Consider the following 22,100-nt stretch of genomic DNA (forward strand, 5'->3'; position numbering starts at 1 on the left):
AAGTCAATTCTTGCTAAGAACAAATAAATCATACCACTGCAGAAGAAATAATCATTGAACATCCATCCTCAGCTAGGAGCATTTAGTGCAGACTGCTCTCCTCGGCTTAACTCTTCCAGAAATGATTACTCTAGGACCCATAAAACCCGGCGGAGCTAGAAAAGAAGCCGCCGCTGTGGCCCAGATTATTACATACGAGCAGCTTAGGAATCCCTCATATGACAGATGAATTGTAACTGCAGAACGCCATCACTAGGGCCAGAGTTATTATTATTTTTCATTTCTGTTGGTACTCGAGGGTAGCTTGAGTCTGAAGAGAAAATGGCATGCTGATGGAAACAGGTACGCAGGCTGGGCTGCGCTGCACAGATGTGCTGCCTTTAAGTTTCTGATCTGTAAAATTTATAAAAAGCAATAATATACTCGACAAGGAGCAAAGCCCGCTGAATTTCCACAGCTTGTTTTGTGGAAGAAGGGCAGGTGGCAGGAAAGGTGTTGTGGGCTGATGAATTCTGATTTGTTGGAAAAACTACGTGGAATTATTTTGGCATAACTGAGTGTGTACGAATTAAGGAAACAACAGAAGCTGAAATGAACTGTTGGTTGACGCCATTGTAATGTTAATCGTAAGAGCCCGGAGCTTGTGGAATAAGGATGGATTCAGGTGAGACAACAGGAACAGAGAACAGGAGGGGGCAGCATGAAGATTGTTAGAGCCGGTTGTTTGCCCTGAGGGCGAATTACTCAACCTCTCTGGCTTACCATAACCAGTAACTAATAATAAAATCTTTTAGTTCTGTTGTGAAAAGTCAATGACATAATGCACTTAAGTACTCCGCCTGCATGAAGTCGCACATTACTACTATTACTTTTTTATTAGTAGCAGTAATTTGTTATTGTTATTCTTTTATTATTTGAAATGCGATTTGAAAATATTCAAGATGTCCGGAAGAATTCATTCCTCAGACCGGCTCAGATTTTGTCGGTGTGCTGGTATTCCCAGTTAGAGTTGCTAGGAGTCAGTCTGCCGAGCATCTGAGGCAATTTTTTTTGAATCCAGAGATTTTCACTGTAGGTTTGTGACACGGTGGTTGACAGGTGTAGGGCAAAGCGAAGACCAGACTCTCCTTGCGCCTCTGCCATATACTAGCCTCACCCAGGGTGGCAGGTCATGTATAACCTCTCTGGGCCCCGATTTCCTGAGACACTGGGTTGGCCAAAAAGCTCATTCGGGTTTTTCCATAACATCTTCCGGAGGACCCGAACGAACTTTTTGGCCAAGCCAATAATAATGGACTACCATGGTTCCTACGATCAAAATAAGATAATGAGGTTCAAGTACTCTGAAAGGCAGTCACGTGCTAGAGGGACATACGTTCGTCGTATCAGATCAAGTCAGCCCTGGAAGACCAGACAAGGTGGGCTCCCGGGTAGAATGAGAGCCAGGAGTGCGTGGAAAGAGAAGCGGGCCTGAAGGGGAAAAATGGCGAGAGGGACTTTCAAAGGAAGCCAACTGGTTTGAACTTGAACAGCGTTTTGAAAAGGGGGCCCAAATCCAATGCGTTAGGCCAAAGTACTTCCACCGCCTGGGCACTGAGGGGCTGAGAGCGGGGAGAGGCCAGTCGTGTCCTACTTCGTCTGTACCAATGTGCGATGAAGTGACTTTGCCTGCTGGGCTGTAGAGGGAAAAAAGGGGGACTCGGGGAGGTGGGAAAGTTGGGCGAGCCGACAGACGGAGGTCTCTCCCCGTTACACGTGCCAGCGGTGTGTACACATTACAGACTCGTTCACGGCAGAGGAGAGGGATGTAAGGGTGCAGAATGACCCCCTGTTCTCCAGACGAGGAAACTGAAAAGCCACACAGCTAGGAAGTGATGGAACGTCAGGAACAACCGGCGGCCAGCTTTTCCCACCCCTGGGCCAGAGCCCCTTCCTCTGCAGAGCCCCCTTCAGTGAGGGAGAGAAGATGACATTGCTCTGGACTCGGCTTAGTTGGAAAAGCACCGAGGGGGTCAGAGAGAGGAGGAGAGAAAGAGGAAAGGTATCTCCCCCGCTCCAGCCCCTTCAAGAAGGAAGCAGATTGGGAGCAAGGTGACCAACAGACTTACTGTGGGATCGTCTGCAGGGCTCCGAGGCCCTCAAACAAACAGGAACGTGAACGTGCTGTAACAAAAGTGTCCAGCAAGCACTCTGTTGTGCCGTGTACTGTGGTCTCTAAAATTCCAAGCATGGAGATTGAAACATGTCACTCTTCAATAAAGGAAAGTCCACTCATTAACGGTATTGTCGAGAAAACGAAACAAAACAAAGACCCCAGAATTCTATACGATGTATAGCCCTTCGAAAGAAAAAAAAAAGCCCATTCCCCTAGATTCTCTTTCAAGAACAACAGAAAGACTTTTGTTACTTTCTCAAAGGGAGCTACCTATTATGAGCTTATTAAGGTAACTACTTCTTTTCTTTCCGTGTTTAAGTGACATTCTGTTGTTTCTCTAAGTGGCTTCTCCAGCAGCCTGGAGTCGCCAGCCTCTGCCAGGTGTCCAGCCGGCTCCCCTCGCTCGGTCACTGTGTGGGCCACCTAGGCTCCAGGGCCAGGCTGCTCTGAAGTGGAGAGTTCCAACTGTCACAAATGAGGTGGTGATTCTGAAACGGGTCTGGCATTCCTCTGGGGTTCAGAAAAGACCACTGACTTCATTTGGAAAAGCCAGACTACTGTAGGGACTAGAGGAAGAGGTTTCTTTCAGCATCGCCTTTCTCTAAAAGGCAGGTGGCCAAGACCCTCACAGTATTGGGTGTATTTCGTACATCTGCACTGTCTCCACCCGATGCAAGGTACAGGGAGCAAGCGGCTGGGTTCCGAGGGTGCATCACGCTGTGGATTTCATGGCGGCCGCCCACACTCCCCACCCCACCTCCACCCCCGGCCCTTGGATCCCAGGGAGAGATGATGGAGGGGTTCCTGGACTCTTACCAAAGTAACCAGTACTCCCCTAACTCAGATCGTCTCATCTCTGAGCAGAGTGATCGGACTCCCCTCTTTAACAGTCAGTAACGACATTCTTGGGCTGGAAAAGGTGCACGAATGTCCACAGTGGGGGAATCAGGCGCCCGGCCAGCTCCATGGTGAACAGGTTTCTACTCCTTTTTATTCCTTTCGCTGCATCTTCACAGGGTTTGCTTCCAACACTTACCAGGGAGAGTGTCGGGGGAGCTGAGGTGACTTGGGGAGGTGAGGAAAGGGGATGAAGAACTTCCCCGGGCACAGAGATGGATTTCTTTCCCCAGTGGAAAGCCAGCATGTTTTTCTCCCGGCCACACTGATCATTCCTCATAGTAAATAGCATTTATATACCTCTCGGCAGCTTATAAGGGAATTAGGACAGGCATTATTGTCCTCTTTTACAGACAAGGAAGGGAGATTCAGAAAGATGAAGTTATCTGTCCAAATTGCAGAAGTGACAAATGGTGGAGAGAGAACTCACTCCCATGATTCCTATTCTTCATATACCGCAACGCCTTAGGATGCCAACAGGCAGACACGGGAGATACATTTCTCTGCCTTGGCTTTGGTTTCTCCTTTTGCTTTAATCGTGTACTTTGGGAGAGGTCATTGCCACCTTTTGCAGCTCTGTGCTGTCTCCACGCCATTCTCATGCACCAGTTCACCCCCATTAGTACCATCTCCCACAACTTGCCATCATTCTCAAGTCTCTCCTCATCTCCTCCCCTCCACCCTGCCACTTCTCATCCCCTTGTTGTAGGCCACAATCTCCATGACCATGTCCCATCAGCAACATAGCAGGAGGCAGCAATGAGGCTGACCTGAGATCCCAGAGAACAGAAAGGCAAAGATTGTGGGTAGGATGCTTGAACAGGAAACGTTTCCTAAAGGAGGTGGTGAGTCTCTGCTCAGCCCTGAAAAGACTCAGAAGGATGCGAGAAGGCGACAGAAGCTTGGTGAGATCAGGAGACTAGCTTGATTAGAGAGCAAGAAGACGAGGTAAGAAATGAGACACTCCCGGAAACAGAAGAGGAATGACTTTAAACAGCTTGAGCAGGTTGACTGCTTCATTATTAAAAGGCAGAGAGATAAAGGTTTAAACTCACCCGCAAGATTTCTTCAACACAGCTTGGGTCACTGGGAAGGCTCACCTAAAACAAAATAAACAAAAAAAGAAAATTAACCATAATCTAGTTATTCTCAGAAAAGCTGTTGTATAATATTTTACCCTGTAGGAAAAACTGTAAAGGAAGTAAACATAGCTATACATGTGGGGTTTTCCCCCATGAAATACAAAGCAGTAAGTATCTGCAAATGGCCAATTTTGTTTTCTTTTACGGAAGCAGTAAGACCACAGTACAAGATGCAGAGAGGGCCTGGCTCTGTCACTGATTTGCTCCGGGACACGGAGCCACCCTCCCCTGTCCCCCGAGCTTCACTTTGCTCATCCATCCAAAGAAGGAGCTCGCCTTCCTGATCTTTGAGGCCTCTTCCACTCCCTGACATACTTTACCATGTTATTCATAATCACAGATTTGTAGAAGAGGACGCCTATATGAACCACTTCTGTGATTAATTGAAGTCCCCTTTCAACTCAGGAGTCCAATCAGATGCCTACAGAGAGAATCTCACAAAGTGAACGCCCTGAGCTTTTCTCCTCAGTGTGACACCTTCCTAATCAATCAAAATTCAAGCGACTAGCAGAGCTGTACCGAGTACTGACTCCGCACCAGGCACATGCCCTTTCCTTCAGGAGCTCCAGAGTCAGTGAGAGCAAGAGACCAAATGCCGAAGTGAAACACCAGCTCTAAAGCTGTGTTTGATGAGGGACCTGAGGGTGGGACCACCAGCTGCAGGAAGGTCTACCAGGTGTGACGGCACCTGTGCAGGTACGGGCATCCCCCAAACCTTCCGAACTCTCTCCTTCACACCTTCTCCAAGAAGGCAATTTGGTCACCTCCACTTCCCTCCAGTTCCAGTAGGGAGACCATTTGGTCTCTTTCACTCACTGCCTTGGGAGGTAAAAGGCCAGTCCTGTAAAGAGAGTACTGCCACAGAGGCTGTAGGTTCCAGGCCTCTCGCAAGGGCCATTAAGTCCTAATCCCCTCGTTACTCTGATAGATTAAGGTATAAACACAACTATATTTGAGGAAATGGGGAAGAGAATATGGCCCCAGTTTCCCTCGATCTTAAAAAAATACACGCTACAATCATCAGTAAATCTTAAATGAGCATAACGGTCACTACTGTACATACATTAATTTCAACCAATATTTCTTGACTACCTTGACTACCTACTCCATGGAAGAGTCCCTGCTCCAAGCAGCATAAAATCCCTAGTGGGGAATCAGAGAGCCAACAATAATGAGGGGGCCATCCAGCCTGGGTTATAACCCAGTGTGGGTCCAGTGTACACATGCTATTCTGCTGTCATTACTGACAGTGTCCCTTTTCACCCTCAAAAATGTCCTGATTCGGACGACAAATTATACAGTCACCCTTCCAAGAACACGAATACTCTCATATTGAGCGGAAAGAACAGTAGAAGGAAAGGCTGACAAATTGCCTGGGCAGACATGGTAAAGAACCTTCAATACAGGCTCCTGATAGGGAACCACACGTGGTTTGGTCTAGCAGAGATCATTCATTCATTCATTCAACAGATATTCTTTGAGGGCCAGGGACTGTGCCGCCAGGCTTGTGGTCGGCAAAGACACAACGGAAAGAAGCAGAAGGAGACAGTTTCCTCCCTCATGGAGTCTGTAGACTCAGGAAGAAGGTGGGTGTGAAGAATCACATAGGTAATGGACGACTGTTACCATGGTAAGTACTATAAAGCAGGACATCCCACGGACACCAGTCCTGCAAAATGAAAGGTTCCGTGTCCAAAAAAGTATGGGCAATGCTGCCATGCATCCCCCTCTTGGCAACCCATGATGCAACTTAGAGGCTCTGAGACACCTATGAAATTGGTTTAAAGCAGCATGTTCCCAACTTTCTTGACTACCGATTGTTGGGTTTTTAGTTTTCATGTGTGTTTTTTTTTTTCCAATTAACAACGATCGCCATTCCATAGAATGGGTGTTTGCAGAATATACACTAGGAGAGGCTGGTCTAACATATTACAGGATTACAGAACTCAACTGATTATTCTTAACAGCAAATAAAATCTCATTCCAAGGACTTCCCTGGTGGCGCAGCGGTTAAGAATCCGCCTGCCAATGCAGGGAACACGGCTTCGAGCCCTGGTCCGGGAGGATCCCACGTGCCGCGGAGCAACTAACCCCGCGAGCCCCAACTACTGAGCCCCTGTGCCACAACTACTGAAGCCTGCGTGCCTAGAGCCCGTGCTCCGCAACAAGAGAAGCCACCGCTATGAAGAGCAGCCCCCGCTCGCTGCAACTAGAGAAAGCCCGCGTGTGGCAACGAAGACCCAATGCAGCCAAAACTAACTAACTAAATAAATTTTTTAAAAAATCTCATTCCATTGCTCAAGGCTCTAGCAACCGTATTTTCCAAGACAGTTGTTGAACTTCTAACATATACCTTCCCCAAACACAAAGGTCAAAATGATTACAGCCAAGACTTAAATCTTCAGTGTGGTTGTCCCACTGTATCTGTTGGGCTGCCCAACTCTCATGAAAAGGTCTTTGTTTTCCCTTTGCCACACAAACACACAAATGTTAATTTTGAAATAAAAGTGGGAAAAAAGTATGAGCCACATGCAGACACAGCGAGGACATTTGCCTACGAGTCTCAAGAGTTGGGTGGGAGGCTGATCTTACCCCTTGGGAACAGGACTTCACAACCTTACCCCTCTGAGTTCCAGTTTGCCCAACTATAAAATAAAATCGAGTAAAATAAAAGGACGATAAGAGTAATACCTGCTCCTTTCAAAGCTCACAAGGGTTTCTGCGAGCAGCAAATGATATAAGGTATGTGAACGCGCTTTGTAACCCGCAAAGCCCCTCATGCTGCGTTGGGTTTTTAGCCCCTGCCCTGCTGGTCTCCTCACTGCCTTTATTACGAAGCCCAGTCTTCTCGTCTGCACAAGGTAAGATCTGACTCACTCTTGCCAACCGCAAATATCATGTCTACACCTGGTATTATAAATATCCGTTTCCTTATGGGGAAATGCTGTCAAAATAGAAAGAGTTGTGGACTCTGGGGAAGAACTCTGCCGACACGGACAGTCAAATAAATATGCATCCATACCGAGCGTTCAGATTTTTTTTTTCTTTTTTAGAAAATACTGGAATCCAGCATTGACATGGAGTCACCAGTCCTGCAAAGTCATCTAGCCCTGCTCCACTGCTCTTTTCACCGCAAGACAACTCATTTGAGCCTCAAGTGGTTTTTTCCCCCCCTGCAAGTGCTTTTGAATTAGCCAGCGAGCATCTCCTCTGTGCCTAGAACAGTGCTGGGCGAGGGGGGTCGGTGACACAAAGAGCCGTCAGACTTGGCCTGTTTCTCTCGGAGTTAAATGTCTAGATGGGACGGGAAAACAAACAATTGAGACCCACTGGGACATACATTGTAAGGTGGTGACAAGGGTAATAGGATCGCATTCATTCGCCCGTCCGCCTATTCATCAGTTCTCCCATTTACTTCTTTAGACAACAAATCCTGACTGAGCTCACACTGTGCTCAGGACGGTGCCAAGGGGAGGATTTAAAGACACCGAAGACAACCTAATTTCTGCCTTCGAGACTCCACGCAAATTGGGGGAGACAAACATTTACAGGGGAAACAGACAATACGGAACAGGAGGTCTGACTTGGGTGTCAGGGGTACCTACCGGGTTCACGGACAGAGCCATGTCCGACAGGAGGTCCCAGCCGCCGAGGTCCCCATCGCAGTCCTCGCCCCATAAGGGGGTGAGAGGCCAAGGATTTGCCATGGCCGAGCAGTGCCGGGGCCACCTAAGGCCACTTCAGGTTCAGAGCCCCCTGAGGAACGGCACCCAGGTCACTCACACTGCGCTCTGGACAGAAGCCGGGCTCAGCCCCCGCTGCCTGGTTGCTCTGTCTGTCTGTCAGTGTGTCTCTCACAGCCCCGTCCTCTCGCAGGAACTGTGGAGGAGTCACTCGGACAGGTGTGACAGGAGACAGGAGGAGAACTAGTGGTGACACTGGGATTAGAACTGCCGCCTGACGAGTTGCCAAGCTGCCGCTTAATTCCGGAGCCACCTTCGCCTCCCTTTCAATGCACTCTTGAGTATTCAGAGAGTCCACAAAGCGCAAGTTAGCCACTCAGAGCCGGCGATCTCCTGCATCCCCCTCTCCGCCCCCTCCTCCGGGAGCAGAAAGCGAGCTGCACGCCGCCCGGGGAGGCTGTGCTCTCACTCCTGGCCCCAGACTACCCTCTCGGGCTGGGCACGGACGGGGTCCTCTAAGGGCCAGGGAAGGCAGGCGCCCATCGGGCAGGTGCTGAGTTGACTGAGAGCCCTCCCAAGTGCCTACCCTCTCGGCGTGTGACAGTGCAGGCTGCCACCCCATGTAGCCACACAGGGACCACGCGCAGATCATCTGCCTGGTGATAAAGACATATCTTAGGAAATAATCAGGGTACCTTTAAATCATCAAATATTCAATTAACTGCAGCAACAATAAATGAATTGCATAGGATGTTTTAATCATTCTGGAATTAATCAGTTTGGAGCACACTTCTTGGCGATTAGGGTAATACAAGATAGCAAAAATACCCTGATTGTGGCATTGAGAGACACTGATAGAAAACACGAAGATTCATGTAAGACATTAAAAGAATCATGATCATCACACGGTTAACCCAGTAGAGCGGGAGGCGTGTCTCTGAGTACATTTTTATTAAGTGATTGCGAGGGAAAAGAGGTCTTTTTTTTTTTTTTTCTAAAATCACCCTGAAGTTTTCCCACAAAACCTGGCCATCTAAGTCCACTATTCTAGGCATGTTTCACCTTGACAAAGACTTCGCCCAGTAAAATTCACAAATTGCAAGTTTAATTGCCAGTGAACGCTTGGATTCTCCTAACAAGTGCAAGTGACACTGAGTGACACATCACTAACACCAAAATCCATGCTACCGGCCCAGTTAAACAAGATCCGCGACTGACACCGCCGGCAGCTTCCAAACTAATTCCATTTGTATTTTCATTAACAAATTGCCCCATTCATCCCCACGACTGACTGACGACACAGAGATCCCCTGACACGGCATCACTAACAAAATGAAAACTCAGGTTATGATATTCTGGTAGCAAATGAGTTTTCCGGCTTTTTAAAATGTTTAATCCCCATCATCGGTCATTTGTCCAAACAAGGAGCAGCAGCCTCTGAAGTTCCCATTCGCACTCACTTTGAGATCCCTTTATTTCCCCTCCCCATGCAGGGAGTCCCCGTTTTCCAACTTGGAAAAGGACGAACCCAGTTCAGGTTAAGATCTTTCTGTCCCTTGCTTCCTGCCACCTGTCCCTATTCTAGTTTGTATTCATGAGTCTACGGTTAAACGGGAACAGTTAACATAAACGCAGACAGAAATCCTCAGGTGATATAACTTTAATCAAAACAAAGAAGATTTCACAACAGTCGCATGGTACAGCCAACCAGCTCATCTTCCCATTTCATTTTAATACAGCAAAAGTCCTGGGTGTCCAAGGAGTTGGTATTTAAAATACTGCTTCCGGCTCATTTTTAAGGGTGTCACATGGTCAGAATACCCCATGTAAAACAAGCTAATATTCACCATTCGCTCTAAGAAAAGAAGCAATAAAAAGTAGAGCATGATAGTCCCCGCTCGCTGCAACTAGAGAAAGCCTGTGCGCAGCAACGGAGACGCAACACAGCCAAAAATAAATCAATAAAATAAATAAATTTTTTAAAAGGAGAGCATGAAGATCAAAGGAATATACCACTTGCCATTTTAAGCTAAGTATAGAAAGTGACCCTGTGTCTAGAACCTTACGTGGAACTAAAACTAAAAAGGAAGACTCAGCGATCACATTTTATTTATTTGAGCAAATCAGTGAGATAATTTACTGTGCTTTCTGGGGGCATAAAGGGGTAGGGGAAAGCTGGAGGGACTTGGATTTTAATCCCAGCTCTGATACTTAACTTGCTTTGTGAACTTGGGCAAGACACTTGAACTTCTCTGAGCCTCTGTTTCTCTATCTATATAAGGGAAATAAAACTCCACTTCGAGGACTGTCGTGAGGTTGAGATGAAGTGACGCATATAAAAGTACCTTAGCCTGGCAGTGGGTGCATCTGAAGTCTCCATCAACACCTTTTATTCGAAGTTCCCTCTAAGGCTCTTGGAAAGTTGTCAGCACCCTGAACCTTGGAACCACTGAGTACATAGTTTAGTCGCCTTGGAAATTGGCCCCCATGACATCTTGTGAATGTCGCTAATTATGAAATCCTATTCAGGGGCCCAGGGCATAAGGAGTCCCAGGCTGCGGCTCCATCTGGTAGCTCTCACTGAAGGTGACAAAGGAGGCTGGAGATGGGACTTGAGGGGGTAAGACAACAGAGAGCGAAGGGGGGCTGAAGGGGAAGGGGGGCGATGTGCTTCATTATGGGGACAGCTCTCCACTGATTACATTAGGTATGGGCAACGGCGGAATGCATATGCAGAAAGGCCCATCATCAGTGGAGAGGACCTAACGGCAGATGGAATTTGAAGTGAAGAGTACTTAATTCAGCGGGCTCTGAATAGCCATTAGCTCACTGTTCATTTATTTGGTCTAATAACTAGTTTCTATAGAAGAGTGAGCTATAAACGGGGGGTGGGGTGGGGGGTGAAAGTCTTAAAGAAAAGGTACACATCTAGAAAGATTACCCTAAGAAACCAAGAGCCCTTCTGGAAGAGGCTGGCTGCCTGACCCACATTCCCCCAGGACGCCCTGCCTCTGGTCACCCGAGCTGTGCCTTAGCTGCCGGCGAGGCTCCCCAGGGACGGAGCCCCTCCTCCCACATTCTCCAGGCTTCTCGCCCAGATGCCTTAATCCCGCTGCTTTCACTCAAGCTGCATCCTCCACCTTCGCTTCGCCGGCCTCCCAGACTCCGACCCAACTTGCTTGCCCCTTCCTGCCTGTGCTCTTCCCAGCCTTCTGTCTGCTCTCCGTGTCTGCCCTACAACCCAGAGACCTTCCAGCCACGGTCCCTGCCTTCTGAAATTCCTAGGCATGCGTACGACTCCTCAGGGCCCGCGGGATACCCACTTCTGTCCCATCCAAGTCCTAGCACGGAAACCAAGGACCATTTAAGATTAAAGTCTTCATTCCACGAAATCCCTACTTACTGCACTCCCATTAACATTGATGGCTACCTTGTGTGCAGGTCCACATGTAGCATCCACATCTCAACTTCAATTCTCTACCTCCTACACATGGACCATTTTCTCACTGATGCTAATTGTCAGATCCCGGGTACATTTCCTCTTCTTCTGCTGACGGTTTTTAAATGCATGGGAAATGCAAACTGATTTTTGTACTAACTAATACAAACGTGAGGAAAAGAGTTATTTCATGGAGAACTATATTCAATATCCTATGATAAACCATAATGGAAAAGAATATATATTAAGAAAGAATGTATTGATATGTATGACCGAATCGCTTTGCTGTACAGCAGAAATTAACACGACATTGTAAATCAACTAGGCTTCAATAGAAAAAAAACACGAGGAAGCAGGCAACTCATATACCACATGTAGCAGACACGTACTATAGGCCTCAGCTATAAAACTAATTTCACACCTTAGTCATCCGAAGATGAAACTGCATCAAAAGACCATTTACAGTTTCTTTTGTGACGAGTCCACATTCCAGATAGCATGGCATACGATGTATCACACATCATGTATTCCAAAGCCACCCCTGAATCCTTAGGAGTGGCTAGGGGGACAGGAGGAAAATCAGGCAAGCATGATGTCCCAGAAAGCCAGAGAAGAAAGTGTTTCAAGGAGAAAGCAGCCATTCAGTAAGATAAGGATGCAGAATCGGCTGGGTTCGGCCGATCCTAGGCCATCTGGGCCATCGGCCACCTCGGACAGAGCCGTTTCAGCGGCATGCTGTGCATGTGACCCTCACCTCACCGGAGTGTGCTGAGGAGAGAGTGGGAGGGGCGGATGCAGGAGGGAATAAACAATTCCCGCTGTGACGGGGAGCAGAGAGATGGGGTGACAGGATGTGGTGATGCGGTGTCGAGGTTTTTCTTTGTATTTTAAGAGGGATGGTACTAAGGCATATTTCATATACCAGTGGGTGTAACTCAGTGGAGAGGGGAAGAGACGTATCGCGAAAGAAAAAAATGGATGATTGTAAAAGCAAAGTCCTTGAGAAGGAGCGAACAGACTAGGACACAACTGGAGAGGCTGGCCTGAAAGAGGAGCGTGGACCCTTCTGGACAGTTCTTCCATTGTAACGGCAGGGAAGGCAGAGTGCCTTAGGTACATAAGCAATTGGGTTGGAGAAATTAAAGACGAGAAGATGAGGGGGTACTTGTCTGATTGTATCTATTTTTCTCTATGAAGTATGTGGCAAGGTCATCAGTGGAGAACGGGGCTGGTTATTGGAAACATGCGGAGAAAGGAAAGGTGGGAAAGGTTCTGTTGGAGAACAGGAAGAGGGGTAGGCTAGGAAAGTATAATAGAACTCTCTGGCAATACTGAAGAGCGAGAAAGAGGGAGCTATCGTGTGAAACACTGAAGGAGATGCTGTCTATGCCCACAGTACGGAGATAAAGGAAGGAGGAGGTAGGGGAAAGGAGACAATTGGAGGCCAAGTAGCCTCTAGCGATTCAGAAGGAGGTGGCGCTCTGCTCCCCACTATCAGCTACTGCACTTTCCCACACTGATCAGCTAATTAACCACAGCTCACAGTTCTCCAACTGCTCTAATCTATAAGGGACTTCATTCTGAATGGAACAAGCAGGGCGCCCAGGAGCACGAGCAATGATCTGCTGGGATCCCACAGTGGTGAATCTCACATGACCCACAAGCCCGGACGAAGTGGACCGCGGGGCCTGAGGAACGCCTCTCTGGGGGCTAAATGAATTCAACTTTGTCCCTCGGGAAGTAGAGAGCGCCATTAACCCATATCCTCCTGAGAGAGATCATTCCTACGGAGCATTGGAAGGAGTTTCCAAATTGTTTAAAGAAGAGCTGTTTTTAATCACTTAACTATTTTGTCCTTAAGAAAACTTTTACACATTTACTATGTTAGCAGGAGACATTTTAAAGTACGATTATCTTTTATAATACGTCTTGGATTGACAACTTCTTCTAAGCATTTATGGTTTCTAGAGATACAAGACTTCCTCACCAGGGGGGAAAAAATGAAGTGGGAGTTCAGATTTTTCTGGTAGCTTCTGAAGACACTACCACAGGCATATTATGGGGTCTTAAATTACGTGCTGTGACCCCATTTAGAAAAGAACCTTTTAAATATGTATCTTTGGCTCCTATTTTCTGAAAATCTTTCAGAAAGGAAAGGTCTTCCCTTGACATTCGCAATCCCTCACCCTAAAGAAACTCCTTTCGTCTTCTTCTAAACACATAGCTAATGATTTAAGTGTCTGCTTGAAAACAAGAAACCTAGATTTCAGTTTGATTTTGCTCTATAGCTACATTTTCCTTAAAGCATCGTCAGTGGAATAGACTTTACAAATTGTACCCATACATGTCCTCAATAAAAAGGTGACAACAGAACACACTTGATAGAAAGTGTCTCCTCTTTCAGACTAACCTCTAACGAACTTGGCACCTTCTTGGCTCTCTAAATCCTGCGCTTAGGATTGTCTTAATTGCCAGTGGTTGACACCGCGATGCCACAGAAAGAGACCTACAATTGCTCTTCTCTGACAGCGACGATCTGAGAGAACAAGCCCTGTGCACGGGAGGTGAATCCTCGCCAGCTCCCCTATTATTTATAACTCTAATTAAAACACTTTTATCTATTAATGCCAAGTGACACTACTAAATATATTCAGGGAAGTTCACATTGTTTCTAGGCTTCTGGAATCTCAGATCTGCACCCACTTACATGTGGTTTAACTGCTCACTAAAATGCAATGATAGCTAAGAATAACTCCCTTCCATTAGATTTCTAAATCTCATTAATTAATTCGACACCTCCAATGGTGTAGAGACCAAACTCAACTGCAAGATCTAATTAAAGAGAAGTAAAAAAAAAATGTTAAGAAACAACACTGAGATTGAAACACAGAAGTAACTGTTTAGCCTCAAATTAACGAGGCGCTATGCTAAGGAAGCATGTCCATTAATCCCTAATGAGGACTTTAAACACATTAAAACTTCCTAATACAAAATGTTTGCCTTCCTTTTATCCAATAACAAATAAGCCAATAATTTTCTGGCTCTAAATGACACTGTTAACTGTCACGGCATGTTTTATTTGACAAACCCTCCATTCAAATACTGTAAAACCAATTAATTTGCCTGCTGTGAAATGTGTTTCTTGGTGGCTTTTATGTGATTTTTTTTCTTCTCAAAGGAATGTAAATAGGAGGTCAATGTAGGTGCCTGGTATTGCTTAAAAAATATGCCACAGTAGCTATAGGTTGTCTCTCCTGTCTGCAATTCAAATGAGTTGAAAGACAACCTTCATTTTCAGGTCACAATCACAGACCGGTTTCCTGATAAGGAAACCGTGTCAGAGTAATAGTTTGATTACCATGAAGAGGATGCCATAGTTGAGAATGGAGAGTTGGCAAAATTACCACTTTGTTCGATTGTAAATAATGTTTCACGACCCTGGCCCTTACCGACCTGGCACGGTTACCTAGCTCCTGCTTCATCCAGCCCTCCCCCAAATGCACCTGCGTGTGTGCCCAGGAAATCACTCTCTAAAATTGGAGTTTATTCCTGATGCTTTTATTTGAAAACACCACAATTTGTTACACTTTTTTGTTGGCAGAAAAATCAATAGCACAAACACAAGAAGTTCCTGTTTCTTAAACTTCCCCTGGGCCTTACTTAGTATCTCCAGTTAGCTTGAGAGATGGCCCTAAGAGCCCTTCTGCCCAGCATTTATGGAACACTCTGAAACACTTGGCTCGTAGAAGGGCAAGGCACTTTTCCAGAAAATCACTCTGCAAACACAGACCCTTGACACCGTGTCATAAAGAAAGGGTCTGTGACATTACGTGTGGGCCCGCTCTGTGGAGCACCTCGAGCCCACTGCCTCATACATTGAAGACCAGAGAGGGAATGATACGCGGTGTCCCATGGTTTATGGAGTCAAACAGTTTACGCCAATTAACACGAACAGCATACGCAGGACACCAACGATCCTAGCTTGTCTCACATCCACGTGAAAACCAGGGACTGATTATTTCTTAGCTGTGAAAGTAAGCAAGATAAACAGACACCTGGCAGGTGCTTATAATTCCAGGTACAATGACAACACCTTACTGATACAAATAAAATACATCCAGTGAAATAACCACACTTGCTCCTGACTGGGATCAATGTGTTGGGGTATTTCCAAACTCGGTGCTTGGAAAATCTGTTCACGTTAAGAAACTTGTCCCAGATGGAAAATATACATTGCATCCCTACGCACAGTACAGTGCACTAGGCATTATGGGAAATTCAGTAGATGATAAAGAATAAATGTCTTTTTACTTAAGAGTAGACAGGACCTATATACCAAAAATGAGTAATGACAGTACAAGTTGGCACAGATTTTCTGATCCCTGAATCAGGCACATGGGCAGAAGGATTTTACTTTGGGGATGACATGACTTAGATGGCCAAACATGGGAATGTCCAGACTATCTAATATGGGGAGAATGAAAGTGATTATTTCAAATCAGCACTCTCCTAGAAATCCCAGACTGTGTAGTGACGCTACTTTTAAGAGACAGATGAATGGCTTTCACAATAACTGTAATAGGAAGTCACAGATGAAAAAAAACTGTCCATGGCTCTGGGGTGATCATGCAAGGAAGTGGGACTTGACCTTGATTTTGAATAAGAGAAAAGATTCATATAGGTAGTGACTATGGCACTGTATGACTTCGGGCAAGTCACGGTTTCTCTAGCTATAAAACCAACGGGTTGGCCAAGGATCCAGTCTCTAAAGCAAGTCCAATCTGTTAAAATGAGTGTATCAATCTGTGGTCCAAAGCAAATTAATTTCAAAACTTGAACTTGTGTTCACCAGCTGATCTCTAATTAAAAGAAGTCTCCAATCGAAAATGAAAAGCTATAAATTTCACAGGGACAGAGCCTGCGTGATCTACAGAAGTAAAAATGTCAAGCCGTCCTGGCAAATATTTTCAGAATGGCAACAGATAACATGCTTTAGGACTTCAGTGGAAACATTAAAATGTGGACAGTTCCATTTTTCATATTAGGGAGACCACTATGACAATTAGATGTCATCCTCAAAAATAACATGTTGGCCACAAAGACAGAGTGCCTCAGTCATGTGAGGGCTTCTCGTTAAGTTAGAAGTTCTCGCTAAATGGTAGTGAAAATATAATCGGTACTTGGCTAAGGGTCCATACCCTTGAAGCCAAAGCATGTAGAAATGGCTCTGTTTGAAACGATTTTGAAAAATCCCATAAGAGCTCCTACATCTTCCGTTTTTAATGAAGATTTGGGAATGTACTGAGACCACCAGACATCAAGCGTGCTCGCGACCTTTTCAACTGTCAGACCAGATAGATTTTTATCTTCTGTGAATCCACCGAAAGCCTCAAAGGTGCAGTGCCAGAGCGTGAATCCATTTCACTAGACAGTCATTGAAAGTATAATTCAAAGTGCAACTTATTTTCACATTTTCTACCACAATACTTTTGGCAGCCCAGGGCAGAAAGTCAAAACCTGGTTTCCAATGGAGACCGCTTCCAGTGGTTTCTAAATGTTGGCAGCAAGAATTCCTTCTTGTCAAAGAGATCAGCAGTCACTGGCTTTCATTAATTTATTTTCAATGACTGCTGCTTGCTCTCAGGAAGCCTTTCTTTACCTAAGGATGTTGACCTGCTGTTGGACCCCATCAGAAACAGACACGGAGAGACACTGATATATTAGGAGATGGGGAGATTCCCTCCAGTGGCCTTCATAGACTCCACAACTTCCATTTATTCTCACGGAGGCCATGAGCACAAAAAACAAGATTTGTGGCGAAGACATAGAGCTGGAATCTATAAAAAGCTCCCAACACAAGATGAATAAACCCAGCGATATATATTACACTGTAAAGTGTTATCTGAAGATCTTTAGAATCAGTTTGAAGGTCTTTCTTCATTCAAATGAATTATCATAAAGAAGGGGGACTTTTTAAATCTAAAATGATATACCAATTTAGATGATGTGATTACAAATACTTAGTGTGCCTTTAGTTGGGTACCCAAAAGGCTCTGGGCTGAGGGCTGGCTGTAAATAAACATTTATTATGATCACACTGATCTTGAAATTATCTAGCTGAGCACTTAGGTATACTTATAAAATGCATTTCATTAATTTCTAAATGTTTTGTCTTTGTTTTACAGTATGTGCTCAAAAGGAAAGCACGGACACCTTATCAGGGTGCTATAAGGCTTTTAGGCAGCATCTAACATCTATTTTGTCGAGATAAGCTTTCCAATTAGCGTTTTCAAGAGTCTCAGTTTCTCATCTCTATGAATGATAATCTAACCCCCAGTGAGATCTCCTTTATCCTTAATGTGAAGATATTAACCCCTTAATTCAAAACTCTAAGAACAGCACCCTGGTGGCATATGAAAACAAAAGGGAATGAGGCCATTTATATGAGGGCAATATTAAGAATATGGTCTACTGTTATTGCTACTAAGACCAAGGCTCAGATACATAAATCCTAGGAAGTTTCGTCCTTGCTGGGCTACAAAGTCCTTTCACATCCTCTCTGCTCCCCACCTGCCACCCTGTATCATTTGCTCCTCATGACAGCCCTGTAAAGGAGGCAAAGAAGATACAATAAGCTTCATTATAAAGAGGAAAGAAAATCTGGGCCTTCAAAAGGTTACATGACTTGTCTGAGGTTTTCTGGCCACTTAGCGGTGAAGATGAGCCCCGAGGTTTTCAGCTACCCAATCCAGTGTGTCTTTTGCTATTTCACGCTCCTGGTCTATACACATGGACTTAGAGTGCCCACTAAAGCCTGAGGAATTCAGAAGCCAAGTTCAGGAACTGCAATGAAGGTTCCCCCCTAAGATGAGAGGATACTTATCTCTGTTACAGGGCAAATAATGTTATCCTCAATTCCAAACTGACTACCAACCGACAAGGCCAAAAACCCGATGGCCTACAATGAGACCTACAACGAGTCTGGGCATTGAAGAGCACCTGCTATGGCACCGGTAGACCAGGCCCTTCCTCCAGCCAGGCCTCCACAGATGCTAAGCAGTGAGAACTCAGGTTCAACACCGAGGCCAGCACCTTGCTACTCAGATACTTGACCGCCCTTTAGCTTTAGTTCTTGGCTATTTTAAAGCCAACTGAAAGAAGTTCCTACAGGTTCGTTGGCTGTCCAAATATGCCGTGAAAACTGGCCTCCCACGAACACCTGGAGTCAGTGTCGATTTGAGGAGTCGTGAATCGGTGGGGAAATGAGCTTACCAGCGCCAGCCTCTCCAGTTGTGTCCTAGTCTGTTCGCTCCTTCTCAAGGACTTTGCTTTTACAATCATCCATTTTTTTCTTTCGCGATACGTCTCTTCCCCTCTCCACTGAGTTACACCCACTGGTATATGAATATGCCTTAGTACCATCCCTCTTAAAACACAAAGAAAAACCTCGACACCGCATCACCACATCCTATCACCCCATCTCTCTGCTCCCCGTCACAGCGGGAATTGTTTATTCCCTCCTGCATCCGCCCCTCCCACTCTCTCCTCAGCACACTCCGGTGAGGTGAGGGTCACATGCACAGCATGCCGCTGAAACGGCTCTGTCCAAGGTGGCCGATGGCCCAGATGGCCTAGGATCGGCCGAACCCAGCCGATTCTGCATGCTTATCTTACTGAATGGCTGCTTTCTCCTTGAAGCCCAACATACCCTCCCCCTTTTATTGTTCCATTCAAGGAACGAGGAAACAGCCAAATCGATCTGGCAAGGGCAACCCTTCCATCCTGAGAAATCTGGTTACTGAGCGTGAGATGGGCACTCTGAAAAAGGACTGCCCCTGACAGCCATTACAGGTAGATAGAAGCCTTTGGCCCAGAGCATTAAAGCTCTGACCGTGATCTAGTAAAATTGCTGAAGGGCAGAGAGGAGAGGGACCAGGTAAGAAATGAAATAACTCTATGATAAATGTGTCATCTGTCCCATGCAAAGCTAATGCTACTGGTTCCTTCTCAATGGAACACTTTTCAGTTGCTTGTCCAGTAATGGATACATTCATCTCCTGATAGACTGTTGACAGAGAAAGGGCCCTAGAGGCTATATACTCCAACCTCTAACGTGCAGCCCATTTTAAAGGATGAGGACAAAAGAAGTGCAGAGAGGTGAAATGATTTGCCCAAGGTCACACAGCCATGTGAATGGAGGGCCTGAGATGAAACTCTGGTCCATCGGGCTGAAAAAGCCAAGTTTTTGTAGTCTTGGCTTTACCACTGCTTACATAGCTCCTATGACAGGGGACTCGTTATTTCCTGATTCCATTTCATTTAAATCAATTTATTTCAATTTAATGAAGCAACTCAAGAAACTCTGAGTTCCTTCTACTGGAAGATCAAATAGATCTATCCACACGGTCCCCTCTATATTCTGTTGGGCAGTGAGGACAGGGGAATTGTGCCTTACCTTACCTCTGAAAGCGGTATCTAAGTGGAGCAGCTCTTCAGAGAAGTTTAAATAGTGTGAAGACATGGTGATTATTAAGACTGTGATGAAAATATTATAGTCCAAGAAAGCAGTGGGCAACAGGAAGAGAAGACACAGAAAAGGGAGGTGAAGTGTGGCACTTTTTGATATACTTGCTCTGCAGGCATCCAGCAGTGCAGACCCCAGCCTCCCCTACCATCACCACCAAAGGCTGGATCATCAGAAAGTCAGAATCCAGCTTTGCCTTGAGCCAGTTATGGTAGGCAATAGACTGCATGGAGCTCCTCCTTAGATTCTTTGGCTGTAGAGCGCAGTGAGGTTCCCTGGGGTTACGGGTCATGGTCATTGCCTTGGCTTCCACAGCACCATGTTCAGGCTAAACGACTGAGCCAATCAAAGCAAGGAGACAAGGAGATACAAAGCTAGCAAATCGGGAGCACTGAGAAGACAAGGTGGGATGCATAAACCCGTTTTGTAAATTATGATTTAAGTGCAGAAAATAACAGTAATTTGTTAATTTCTGGAGCGACGTGCATTGGAGCAGCTGCAAGGACCCCCACTACCGTAAATGATCTATCCCTGACTCCTCTCTAAGGATGTTTATTTCAAAAGTGAAATTTGGCACACTGAGTGGTATTTCTGGAAGGTTAGTCAGTCTCTTGTCTCCTTCCTTCCTTTTCCTTGTCTACCCAGTTTCACTAATGCAGTCCTGACACCCAGCCCTTCAATGGAAGAGCCACCCCAGAGGGGAAATGATCGGTTTTAATGGGGCTCCCTAATTATGCATTGTGGTATATGCCATCATCCAAACCCTGACCTAATAGCAACCTCCAGGCCTAGTCCATCTAGACTCTAGAATGAACACTTGGTGGTAGCTGCCCCCAAGGCACACTGACTACCACCTGCAGACCACTGGCGTTTTACATAATTATTTGCACAATGCTTACTATGCTAAGTTCAAGGTAAGGTGCAAAAATGAAAACTACGTGTCAACAAAGCCTTTTGTTGTTATAGCTTTAGTGTTAAACTGGTCATGTAAGTGGCTATTTTTCACAGAAATGTTAGTTGAGCACTTAACAATGGGCCACTTAATCTCCATGACAACACTATGATGTAGGAATTATTATCCCCATTTTATAAATGATGAAAGTGAGGTTCAGAGAGGTTAAGCAATTTGCCAAAGGTCACACAGTTCAGACGTGATAAAGCCAAGGTAGAAAACCCTGTCTCTCTGATTTCAGACCATTGTATAAGAAGATTGACTCCCAATTGTATTATCAAAAAGTAAGGGATGTAGTACCCCCTATTAAAAATATGTGTTATGCTATATTATTTTCACTTTGCAAAAGCCTTTTGTTGTGCCAACGTAACATAATGTAGTGAACATGAAAATACAAGTTGGAATTCAGTGAGCCTAACTTTCCCATTGTTCTGATGAGCATAAGGTTATATATACCCGACTCTGTAGGATAAACAAGCTATCGTGATTATTTCTTTACACTCACAACTGCTATGGCCAATACAATCACTTCAAATTAATCTATACAAAGTACAATGAGTAGCTCAATGAGCTACTTCATAAGCTCTCAAAGAGAAACTGATTAAAATGGCCATGAGAGAATTTGGTGCCAGAAGGTAAGATTCTGCCGAGACTGTTGAATAGAGACAAGTAATTCAGGAGGGCAAGTTTAAAAAAAGATTTAATTGACTTGCTGCGGGTTTCTTTCTGTATTTGAAACTTCGGTGTTTGTAAATATGAAATATGTATGTAACAGTGTATCTAGAATAAATATACATCCGCCCACAAATGATATCTAATTTTTCAAAGCCTGCCTGTCTCACACGTTCCCTCTAATGGGTTCACTACTAGTTTGTTTAATCTATTTGGCTCTAATCAGAGAAAACCTACTCTTTTCAGTATTATCATCACTCATAGCTTTCAAAGTGAAGAGATCTTGTAGTCCAATCATGTTTGAAATGCTTCTTTGACCTTGATCGTGGCCAAGCTGGCCCTCTGACAACCAGTTCTACTCTTTGGTCAATTCAAAATACCAATAGACTTGTATTTCCATCTCTGTTTCCGGAGCTCTAGGTTGGACAATAAATATGTCTCATAATGGTCCTGCCTAATTCTATCCATAAGAGGGGATTTTTTTTAATGTATGGTTTACCGTGGGAAGAGAGGGGTGGCCAACGGGAAAGAACCCTGCAGCTGAGGTCAGAGGGCCCTGGTCCTATTTTTCTCCCTAGATCTCTCTCAAGTTCCCCACCTATGAAATGAACAGACTGGAATAGCAGGTATCTCCAG

General features: G+C 45.3%; 1 protein-coding gene across 1 annotated transcript in view; it reads right to left on the reverse strand.

Annotated features, from left to right (window-relative positions):
- AFF2 (ALF transcription elongation factor 2) overlaps positions 1–22,100 on the reverse strand; it is a 323,837-nt gene that overhangs the window by 186,726 nt on the left and 115,011 nt on the right. The window contains exon 2 of the mRNA XM_073799704.1: positions 4,108–4,152. Within this exon, the coding sequence (XP_073655805.1) occupies positions 4,108–4,152 (45 nt within the window). The remainder of the gene's footprint in view (positions 1–4,107; positions 4,153–22,100) is intronic.

This window comes from Tursiops truncatus, chromosome X (genome assembly GCF_011762595.2).
Source record: "Tursiops truncatus isolate mTurTru1 chromosome X, mTurTru1.mat.Y, whole genome shotgun sequence".
Lineage (NCBI taxonomy): Eukaryota > Metazoa > Chordata > Mammalia > Artiodactyla > Delphinidae > Tursiops > Tursiops truncatus.